A 12,497-nucleotide genomic window follows, 5' to 3' on the forward strand; every position below is an offset into this window, starting at 1 on the left:
GCTGCACCAGATTTTGCACTCTTCAGTTTTGGTAAATTTTACCAATGTCTCTGTAGCACCCTACAAGCTACAGGTAGGTGCCAGGTAAAAGTATAGTGTGCCTTGGCTACCTAACAGCAGGGCCATGATTTCAGCAGGCTGTCATGTCTCCCAGGTGTGTCTGATGAGAGAGGAGTTTCTCCACTGGCTCCATGAGAGGATTCTCATTGGACAGTGGAGGAAACCCAATCAGAGACACACTCAGGCCTGTATCTACCCCAGAAGGCAGATTCTGCCACAGAGGATTCTGGGAGTGGGTATAAGTTCTGAAGGAATGCATGACGCAGCATCTTTGGCGGGAAGCAGAGTCCCAGGAGGGAGAGTACTGCTGTCTCTCCTCCTGAGGAAGCAGGTGTCCCGGGTGGTGGCCTGGGAATCCAAAGAGAGCGGAGCTGAACTGCAGAGGGGATCTGGTATGCCGAGAACCAGCACAGAGAGAGGGGTCCAGTTCCAGGAAAGCCTACAAAGGTCGTGAGTACTGTGGACTGCCCCTGGGGGTCTGCCTAGTGTAACTCCGGAGAAAGATCTAGGGATCCAGGAGTCAGCTAACTGTTAAAGGGGGTGCCTAGTCAGAGGACCCTGAAGTATTAGAGGGGGTACCTGCAATTTGGGCCCTGAAGAGTCAGTGAACAGTGTGAAGTGTACAGAGTTGAGAGTTGCAGCAGCACAAGTAGTGACAAGGAGCTACCTCAGCCAGTGAAGGGTTGCAGGGAGCTGTTCAGTGACTTTTGAGCTAAATCGAATATCAGAGTTCTACAGTCCTGGAGTTTCTGAGCTAACAAACAACTTAAAGTCGAGGTTCCAGCACTAATTCAGTCAGGAAGCGCTGGACGGCATTCAGCTGGCACCAAGACAGCATTAATGAGCTTTTTTTGTACAAAGTCCCAGTTAAGCCTAGAAGAGCCAGAGGAGTATCCCACTCATTCCCTTCTCCAATCCCCTAAATACAATAAAACAAAACAAACCAAAGATGCCGGGATGGTCATTCTCTCAGATCTCACACCTGGGTTCGCAACTCAAATGCGTTGGAAGTGTTACCGGTACTGATGGCAGACCCATCATGGAAATATTGCTACATCTCTTTAACCTTTATCCTCATGCTAACCTCTGAAACAAACTTGTAATCTGACCAAATCTCTAAACCTAAATCCCACGTATAAAAACATACAGTAGCCCTTTATCTTAACATTAAAATTCTGAAAAATATCCTGACTGTTAGACAAATTAATTATTTTAGCAATAATTGTTTATATTGAAGTTCATTTTTTGTTCAAATCTAAGTTGAAGTAAAGGAAGGAGCTATTAACTAACATTTTTGTACAAAATGTACAATCACGTATTTAAATTATGCATATAATATATGTTCTTCTTTTGTCCTGTTGTATATTCTGGTTAATCAATCAATCCTATAAGATATGCCTCACTTTCAAAGATTCTGAAAACAGAACTGCCTTTGTTACTCCACAACAACCAATTTTCCCTTCTCTTTCCAGCTAATATTTTGGTTGCCTTTAACTAAAAGTAAGGTATACCATGCCTCACCTGGTGTTTTTAGGGAGCCCATGCAAGCTTGTCTATTTATAGGATGATGTTTAACTGTTGTCATTTTTTCTTTGATGAACAGGGGACTCGATAGTTGTCGCTCCTTGCCAGACTTTGTCCAATGAGGAGTGCCAGATGCTGAGAGCAGTCTCCATCAAAGTTGTACGCCACTTGGGTATTGTTGGAGAATGTAATATCCAGTTTGCTCTTCATCCAACCTCACTGGAGTATGTCATCATTGAAGTCAATGCTCGACTCTCTCGTAGTTCAGCTTTGGCATCCAAAGCCACTGGGTAAGTTAACACTTGGGATTAGGATACTGATGATTCGAAAATCTCAACTGCAGTACATATATTATATATTAATATCTACTTTTTAGCTACCCTCTGGCCTTCATTGCTGCCAAAATTGCCTTGGGAATTCCTTTGCCAGAAATTAGGAATGTTGTGTCAGGGAAGACCACTGCCTGCTTTGAGCCCAGTCTAGACTACATGGTGACCAAGATACCTCGTTGGGATTTGGACCGTTTCCATGGTGCTTCAGGATTAATTGGCAGCTCAATGAAAAGTGTAGGAGAGGTAAGCAGCAGTAACTGTGCACTGTAGCCCTTACAGGCAGACCATCTTATTTTCTTTTTTTGTTTTTTCTTCTGTGTAATTTTATAACTACATTTTAATGACCACCCTTTATAGGTCATGGCCATTGGTCGAACCTTTGAGGAAAGCTTTCAGAAAGCCCTAAGGATGTGCCACCCATCAGTAGATGGCTTCACATCAAACCTTCCAATGAACAAAGCATGGCCAGCAGATGTCAACCTAAGGAAAGAGATGGCCGAACCCACCAGTACCCGTATGTACAGCATGGCCAAGGTAAAGATTAAAGTTTAGTAGAGGGAAGTGAAAATGACAGAAAAAAAAATTGAAGGTATAAAAAGACAATAAAAATGTATGGAAGTGAAACAGACACATGTTATATATTAATATCAAGGTCAACTTCATATTGCCAATGCAAGTAGCTAGTATTAAAATTTATAATAAGAAACATATGAAAATATTGCCTTTTTCCTAAAAGTATTCTCCATTGTTTTATATCAGGCTATACAAAGTGGAATTTCCTTAGATGAAATAAACAATCTGACAGCTATTGATAAGTGGTTCCTGTACAAGATGCAAGGAATCCTCAACATGGAGAAGACCTTGAAAGGAAGCAAAAGGTAAAGTGCATAATGCAGTATCAGAATGTACTACCTGGCCATTGTAGTTTTTTATATTTTCATTTTGGCAGAAAAAACTGTATGTCAGTCCAAGAATTATTCTGATTACTCTTTTTAGATCACAATTAATGAGAACCATACCGTTCTTTAATACAGCCAGTATTAGTGATACAATTATTGCAAGCTTAAAATGATGTTGTCATTGTCACACCACAGTGTTGCCTATTTTGCCAGTGCACTGCTGCATGTTCCAATACATGTGAAAGCTTCTAGGAGTTGCATCCTAGCAGACTTATCAAGGACCCTTGGCAAGGACAGAAACAATTTCAAGGTCATAGTGGGAGTAATAGAGCAAAAGCTTGGGCCACCTAATAGGGACCCATTAAGTCACATCTTTACCAAATTATCATTTATCTATATGCGTGAACAAGAAAGAAACTTGAAGTATTCTTAATCTTTTGTACCTGATTTGAAAGAGATAAAATAAAAAAAGGAAGATCGTAAGGCAGTAGCTAAAAATAGAAAGAGCAGAAAGAAATCAGACACCTACAATTGTACAGTTTTTTCTAAAACCATTACATTCTGTGGCAGATCTACTTTTATTATAATCAGCTAGATGCTTCTATTTTGAAGTTACTGATTAAGAGCCATAGATGGCAATGTTACAGAAGATTTAAAGAGGAATTTGTTAACAATATCCAATGAGCACCTAGTTTCTTTGCAATGAGATAGCATTAAATATGCAAGTCCAGTACTAACACTCTCTTGAGCAGTGTGCCTGACTTGGAATCACGTGTACATACATAAGCTGCTCTAGATCTTCTGTTGCTAACACCCAGTATTGTGAAGGAGTAATTTCATTGCTCACATGTACTAAAGTACCTCTAACAAAAGAGGGGTCCTGAGAGAAGTTCAAATAAGTATAAAGTAGTAAGGTTTACCCACCAAGGGTATGGAATCTAGAAAGGTTTTTACTAAATTATTATCGAAAAAGAAAAAAAAAACAGCCAACATGTATCAGATACCCCTTCATCAGGACTTTTGTTTTATGTGACTTAAAAATCTTACCAGTCTAATAAAGGTCTTGCCTACCAGCATAACTGCTAACAAAGGACATTTTGAGGTTGCGTAATATATAAGCCGTCTTGAAGGGGGAGCGTCTAAACCCTTGAAAAATATTGGTATTTTTTTTTAGTGTTCTGTTCAGTTATTGAATTCAAAACCATTATGGACTCTAAAACCACTGGAGTGGTGCTCTTGCTGCTTCTGACATATTTTAGCACTGGAATTATATCAGATACAAATAGGTTGATTTACCAAAGGAGTGGAAGCTATTTACTTAGTAAAATCAATATTCATTTTGAAAAGTACCAATAGTTAATAATGTGAACCTGTAATGTGTGAAGGAAAAAAAGAAAAAATTGATGTTTCCTGGAACATAAATTGAAGTGAACACATCCGTTATCCTGTTTACTAAGCTCAGTAAACATTCACTTTTGGTAGGTGATCTGTCTCTGTTTCTTTAAGCTGGCCAAACACTTTTCATTTTTTTTTCAGCTTGCTTTGATTTTTTAATTGATGTCAGTCGGTGTTTTACCTACTGAATACATTTTGGCTGGTTCATCAGAAACGGGCCAAACTTAGCTCTGTGTAAGGCTAGATTATGTCAGTCCACCTCAAAGAGTAGAATTATTTAAGAAAATATCTTATTCAGTCCAAAACAATCTAGTAACTAAATAATACCATCAGCACACGATAAATGAGCAAATTCATTAAAAACAACACAACACTACAAAAAAAAAAGAAATAAGGCACACCTCCAAGAGCCTAATGTTGTTGTAAAAGCTTTTCCTTTTATTTGGTAGTAGTGATCTCCAGTTCCTATGCAAACAGATGTACGAACAGGTGGCAGAGATAGTAGGGTTGTGGGTAGTGGACAACACCGCCTCCTCTGATTTACTGCAATAGCACAAATAATTCACTTAACCTCATCAGTACTTGGCAAGCTGGAAGATTAATATTCGCCAGACAGATAAACATAAGATAAGCAGGCATTGCAGTCATCCACTTGCCTGAGTTGTTGGATGCCCAGTAATGTGCATTGCATTTTGATACATTTCATTACATCAACATGAAAGGCACTCATAAGTATCATAGGGCAGACAAATGCAGCATCTGCTTTCCAGAGCTACAGTATGAGCAGCATGTTAAATATCGCATACTCTTGTCCAATAAAATTACGTATTTAAAGAGCGTGTTTACAATTTTGCTGCAAGCTTCAGAATAGTTATTGCTAATGTTTATGCATAACACTATAACACTTCAGCTTATTCTGCTGTATGTTAGAATATATCAATTTTGGCAGAAGGGCAGCAGAAATGAGTAGAGCACACAAATTATGTAACTGAGCTTCCCATTTTATAAGCATCTATAATTTAGGACTAGAAAAGATGAAATTGCAAAGGAAAAGCATGTTTACTTTTTTTTTTCTTTTGCTTTATTTTATTACAAGTAGAGTCCACACATATTTTATCCTTCAATTGATCACAGGGTGACTTGCAGTGTTTTGCTACACATTTATTTTGCTGCCCTCCAGGGATAATATATATTTATATAGCATATATTTAAATATAACTACTTGTGTGTTGACAGTTAACAGAAGCTCTTAACTCTCTCTTTCATATCAATAATTATCAGCGATCATACACATGGATGACAAATTCCGGTATATGCTCTTTAATGCTAGCCAAATAGTATTATGACCAACGAACAAATGTGTACTTATTTATGACCTGGTCTATTTGGGATGATTATTTTGGGGCCTTTGAGTGGTTCATTCAACACTGATATGTGTTTCTGACCTGTCAGATACTATTTTAGATGGACACTGATTATGTTGAATGTTCCATTTCACTTGAACTTATCATGGGGAAGACAGAGTGGAAGGTGACTGTAGAGTTTTGGAGGGGGAATAATGAGATCCCTTGGTGGCTGGGAAGGTGGAGAAGGTAATTGTATGACTAGATGGAAATAAGGAGAAACTGAGAGTTAGTTACTGGGGGGCAGTTTGAGAGGGGATCATCTCAGGAATGTGTGTGTTGGGGGGGGGGGGGGGGAGGGGTGAACAGAGTGGCAGGTGATTGTGGAAGCTGGAAGCTGATGTTGAAGCTGTTATTACCAGAAGTAGGCAGTGCAAAAGCTGTTTTTGGTGAAGGTCTCAAAGGGGCCCAACGGGAAAAGAGATTTAAGTTGATTGTGGTAGGAGGGCAGAGCAGGAGAGGAATGAGAATGGACTGGCTCTAGAAAAGAGGTCTCCGAGCTTTCTAAACAAAGGGAAAAATTACTGTCCTTCAGACTTTAGGGAAGGGGGCAGACTGTGGTCAGTGGGAGTAGAAAATGCCTTGGCATTAATGGGAGTAATCAATGCCCTATCATTGGCTATAGTGGGAAGAATTTCCCCCATCATTGGTATCAGTCGGAGGAGTTGTGCCCCATCCTTGGTTTCCGAGGAAGGAATGGTGCTTATCATTGGTATTACTGGGATGAAAATTGTCCTCTAAATGGTATCAGCAGGAAGAATAATACTCCATAATTGGTGTCAGTGTAAGGCATAGTCCCCCATCATTGGTGTCATTGGGTGAAAGTGCCCCCCTATTGTTAGTATCAATGGGAGGAATAGTCCCCCATAATTGGTGTCATCGGCAGGATTGATGCCCCATCATTAGTGTCAGTAGGTAGAATAGTTTCCCCAAGAGCCGGATAAACGCAGGCAAACGGTGGCATCCAGCCCCTGGGCCACAGTTTGGAGAACACTGCTTTAGACATGAGTGCAGAGAATGTGTTGATTTAGAACAGGGGTGTAGAGAAAATATTGGCTATAGAACAGGGGTGTGGAGAATGTGTTGTCTCTGGAACAGGGGCTGCAGAGAATGTGTTGGCTTTATAACAGAGATGCAGAGAATTTGTTGGTTCTTGGACAGGAGTGCAGAGAATATGTTGGCTGTAGAACAGCAATGCAGAGAATGTATTGGCATTAGAACAGGAGTGTAGGGATTGTGTTGGCTGTAGAACAGGGGTGCAGAGAATGTGTTGTGAGGTGGATAGTGGTGATAGAATAATGTGTGGATGAAAATGTGCACATTGCAGAAGAGAGTGTTATTGTATAAGGCATGGACACAGCTGATTGAACAATGTATATCCTAGGAACTGTTACACTTGTAGTGCAAAACTCTGGAAGGAGTTGGAAAGGTGGCATATATACTACTCTGCTACATTTAGTCCTAGTAGCCGAACCTTTAAGCAGTAAATTTTGAAGCTGGAGCCTCTACTTATTAGGAGAAAGAACTGAGAATTGCATGTACTGTTAACAAATACTTACGGCTGGCGCTCACATGTGACTTGGGCAGGTGCTCAGGGATTATTACTGAGATGTGGGCTATGTGTTTTGCACTGGGCTCTCACAGGAAACAACTTCACATAATGTCAGAATCCTACAGTGAAATAGGAAGTTGCAACCTCTCTTTATACTACAGTGGAAGGTCTGATTTACAAAGAAAATAGACCATGTGGATATGGTAACAAACCTGGTTTTATTTTTCAAGTACGGAAAGAAATTTGACTGGTTGTGATGGATAATTATTTCAGTGTTGCTCTAGTTTATTTGCTTAATTTTGTTTATAAATCAACCCCATTTATATTAAGTATCATCTTTGTTCATACCGTTTTGATCACTTGCAATACACTGCTTTAAAGTGTATGGATAGCAAAAACCTTTTTTTCCAGTTTTGAAAGGAATAGAAAAAGACTAGAATACCTGTGGTTTTTATAGTTGTCTGTGTGTGGCTACGTAGGTGAACCATTTGCATTTGACCCAGTGACTACCTGCTAAGATGGGAAGTCCAAAATGTTACAGTTGTCATAGAACAAGATGTGAGGGCCAGGACTCCTATTTTAAAGACAACTACCTATATACTGTAAGAGACAAATATTTTTGGTATCTTTGGGATAGGTAGTGAAGGGAAATCTACCTAAGGAGACAGAGGTTTAACCCTCCCCTGCTGTGTCCTAAAAAACATTTTTTGTGTATTTCAGTATGATTGCCTTAACAACTGTTGGGACTGCCATGACTTGTTGGTTCTAGTTGACAGCAACAGTTTAGATCTTCTTTATTGATTGTCTTGAGTTGTACCCATACTAGGATCCTTGGACCTACCAATAATATAATAATTTATTATTTGTCCAAGCAGTTTTGCCATCCTTCTGATGATGTTTCTATTTATTATCAGAAATACAACAAGGGAAGTCTAATACTATTACTTTGCCTAAAGGCTTAGCTAAGTCCACTCAGGGTACTCACAGTTGGTTAAAGGAAGTACCCAGAGTGAACATATCACATATATGAATACAACTAAAATGGTGACTGAAGCACAGGCATCAGAAGGTGCTTACAAGCTCATTTTATATGCTCCATATTAGCCTTGGTATACCCAGGTAAACTCCAGAACTTGAGAGAATTGGCACAAGAGTCTTGATTTTTGCTTTGACTTAAGGCTAAGGCAGACTCCCAGTGAAGTATTTCCCTCAACATTTCACTGTCAAAAAGCAAACCTTGATTGGCTACCAGGCTCTGAGCATCTGAGTATCAGAGTATATAGTACTCATGGTTTCACCAACCAGGTGATGGAGTTGTGCTGATGTCAATGAGTACAGGCTGTAAGAAAAAGTCATTAGGCAGAAAACAAAAGAAAGAGAGCGCACACCGCCCTAGTGTAACACCATTTAATGAAAATAATTAGAGCCATAAAAAACAGGTACTCACAAACAAGTATAGTGTCATGCATGGAAATGATATCCCCCGATCTCATGTGTGTAGGGTACTCTCCTCCTTGCTGGCAGCTCAGCTGTTCGTTCCCGCAGTAGTACGTGGATATATCCGTTACGTTATCCACGTACTACTGCGGGAACGAACAGCTGATCCGCCGGCAAGGAGGAGAGTACCCTACACACATCAGATCGGGGGATATCATTTCCATGCATGACACTATACTTGTTTGTGAGTACCTGTTTTTTATGGCTCTAATTATTTTCATTAAATGGTGTTACACTAGGGCGGTGTGCGCTCTCTTTCTTTTGTTTTCTGCCTAATTTCTCTGCCTCATATCCCATGGAGGGTTAAGAGAGCTGCCACGCTTTTACTCATGTGTTTCACCACTGGCCAAACTACAAGGTTCCCCAGCTTGAGAATTAATCTCCAGGATCTGCGCAGGGACTGGTAATGTGTTTCTCTTTTAAGAAAAAGTCATTAACTATTATGCAATAAACTATTAACTGACTTCTCAAAACTTTTTGGAACTAGTCATTCAGCCATTTGAGATGAACGAGAATATATAGTGTTGGACAGCTGAAACACCTCAACATCAAACCCTAGAATTCATAAAAGCCCATAGATCATTTATTTGTGGGTGGGCTGACCCGTAAAAGATTATTTACAATTCCTTAAGGAGTAAGTTTACATTTAAAGGAAGCTTTTCTGAGGTTTCTGAGATTTTGCTGGGTACAATGGGTGATAAGTTGACACATGAATTACCTACAGTGGCTGCTAGAATCACTCTAATCTGATTGTAAAAAACTTTGCATGCAAAGATTTAATTTTTATTTTACTTTAAGTACACGTAAATCCAGCTACTAAAATTTCATACAAACTTTAACATGTTAATATTATTTTGAAAGTAATTTTCAACATTTTTAAAATGTGGCTGCTATCTGCAGCATTAGATGAGCTTCTTATTCATTTACACGCTGGTGTCAATGAAAAAGCAATTAACGCAATGACTGATAACCTGCTCTGCCAAAATGTCAAATATATGAATGAAAAAAAAAGAGGATAGTGCACTGGACATGCCACACATAACGATCATTATGCTCTACTACAGAAATATATATATATATATATATATATATATATATATATATATATATATATATATATATTTATATATATATATATATATGTATATATATATATATATTGTAGATATATATATACTGTAGATATATATATTCAAAAATCAGGATAGCAGCTTGCACAGTGTTCTCTTTTTATGTCTCTCAAGCTCTGCATTTTCCTCATCTATCTCCATTTAAGATGATGATAATTCCTTCATAAATCTGAGGGTGTCTTTTAGTGTCTATATAAAAAGCAAAGGAATAGATAGCAGTAAATCTATGTTCTTGGCTGTATATTATCCTCAGCAGCTTGCTGACTCCTTTTGACCTTTCATGGTTTATGATGTTCACTCATCCTCCCTTGTTGCATTCTACTGTAAACCATAAGTTGACAAATGTTAGAAGTGTTGAATAGCCACAAGAGGGCATTACATACCCAGGTAATAAGACTATAGTATATTAATGTCAAGAAAAAAAAAGAGACCTGGATTTTATTTTGTATCTTTATGTAGTTGGGAAACATAAATATTTTAAATATGAAAAATCTGCTATAGTTACGATGCTTTTTGGCAACTGAAATTGATCACTATCCATCCATTTTGCCTTGACAGTATTATATTATATATATATATATATATATATATATATATATATATATATATATATATATATATATATATATATACATACATACAGTATATATATATATATATATATATATATATATATATATATATATATATATATATATATATATATATATATATATATATGTGTGTGTGTGTACGACCCATTCGATCATTTTGGGCATTTAAAAGGTGAAAGGCCTGGAAGTTGACTATTAACTAGAGAAAAAGAAAATGAGTTTTTTTGGGGTACCATATCATTTTCACCTTTCATTTTATGCATTGTATGTAGTTTATGAGTCATCATCTGGGGAATGAGTCAAACATCCTGATGGCCTGGACAATTTTAGAATCAATAGGACAATGACTGTACATAATGACAGATACTGGCATATCAAATATAGAGTTTCTGCCCATCAATGTTGGGTTTCGTGCTTTGTCCATTTGGAATATGAATAGGAATTTGTCAGTCCAGAAGCGTCCAGAAGTCTTTTGACTTGGATACATAGTCATTGCCTTTAACAAGGGGAAGTATATTTTACTAAATATATGAAAACTTCCAATTCCCCTTCATGATAGCATGCTAAACCTATGAGGAAACACCTGAAGCACCTATACACCAAGATAGCAGACCCTAGAACCTTTCTCTTGGACTGATTATTATTATATACACAACCCTCACCTCACCCTAGATAATCCCCCACACACATTGCCAAGTATGAAATGACATAAGAAAGTATGTAAGAAATTACTTTAAAGTGTTTTTCAAGCCAAAAATTTTCTTTTTTTTTCTCATTTTAGATAGCATAGGGAAGAGTTAGAACCTCTATCTGGTTTGTTAGAGAAATTCCCCTTACTTCCTGTGCTATCATTATTTTAACCAGGCAGGAAGTGAGGGCAAATATTCATCAGAAACAGAGACACAAAGAAACACTTTTTGGGTAGAGAAGGGTAACGATAGATTCCCTGTCAGATTTTTATTACAGATAAAAAAAGGAAGTAGAGTATTCTTACAGCCCAAAAAAAGAGGAACAAGATCCCTGAAAGCAAATATAAAGCAGCTCAACCGAATTAGACAATCCCTCCACAAGTCAGCGCTCACAAAATGCATAAGAATCACTAGCCATCCCAAAAACATAAAAAATAAATCCACTCCTGTTGTAATAAAATATGCATATGCCTCCTTCTATCTCACCTCTTCTTTATGACCTATCTTTCTTCTTATTTCATTCCTTTTCTTTTCCACTTCTTCCCCTTACCCCTATTGGTTTGAAACAAGTTACAGTTTGGCCACCTTGTTAGATGCCTCAGAGATGTTACAGTTCTACTTTTTATATTTTAAAGAGAGCGTATAGCCATTCTGCTCCAGTTTGCTGTTGAGCAACTCTAGGCGAATCTGTTCTACTTTATCTCTGTCCTTTTAGATTACTCGTGCCTTATTAATGATATGCAGACAACTGCATCTTTTGTGTTGTATGCTTTGATACCCCCCCCCCCCCCCCACTTAACCTATGTTAAGTGGGGGGGGGAGTAATATAGGTTGGGGGGTTTCCCTTGCTCCACAGGTGACAGTTAGTTCTCCCAATGGGGTTGCCTGGGGGATACAGGGGGCCATCCCAATCAATTCCTCTCGGAGGGGGGTATAATTATCCTGTTTGATGCAGTTGATTGTCCTAGTTGTGCCATATGATGGTAACATTTCCCTCTGCAATCCTGATTGTTACTTACCAATACAATACTGCGTTTTTCTGATGATTGTACTCTTTAGTGTTGAAAATGAATAAAAGATTTTGGGCTCACGGGCGATCCGATCAGATCTGCCTGTCAGTTTTTTAGGCGGATCTGATCGGATCCTCCATGCAGCTCTATGGGGCAGCGGATGTTAGCGGAGACACCTCCGCTTACACCCGCTGCCATCCGTATCCCATCCTGTCCGTGAAATCTGGACGAATGGAAACCCTATTTTTCCATCGGATCGGATCGGATGAGAGCGGACAAGCGGTCCGCTCTCATCCGATCCCCCATAGAGAGCAGCGCGTGCTGTCACACCTCCTTCTCCGCACTGCAAGCGGAGACAGAGCTGTCATCCGCCGGCTCAGCGGGGATCGGCGGATCGATCCCCGCTGAGCAGC

The 12,497-nt window shown here is 38.8% G+C and overlaps 1 protein-coding gene across 1 annotated transcript in view; it reads left to right on the plus strand.

Moving 5' to 3' along the window:
• Positions 1-12,497, plus strand: part of CPS1 (carbamoyl-phosphate synthase 1) — a 166,394-nt gene that overhangs the window by 67,072 nt on the left and 86,825 nt on the right. The window contains exons 18-21 of the mRNA XM_082261903.1: positions 1,664-1,874; positions 1,961-2,159; positions 2,274-2,450; positions 2,676-2,794. Of these exons, the coding sequence (XP_082118029.1) occupies positions 1,664-1,874; positions 1,961-2,159; positions 2,274-2,450; positions 2,676-2,794 (706 nt within the window). The remainder of the gene's footprint in view (positions 1-1,663; positions 1,875-1,960; positions 2,160-2,273; positions 2,451-2,675; positions 2,795-12,497) is intronic.

The sequence above is a fragment of the Pelophylax lessonae genome (assembly GCF_965119305.1).
Source record: "Pelophylax lessonae genome assembly, chromosome: 6".
Taxonomy (NCBI): domain Eukaryota; kingdom Metazoa; phylum Chordata; class Amphibia; order Anura; family Ranidae; genus Pelophylax; species Pelophylax lessonae.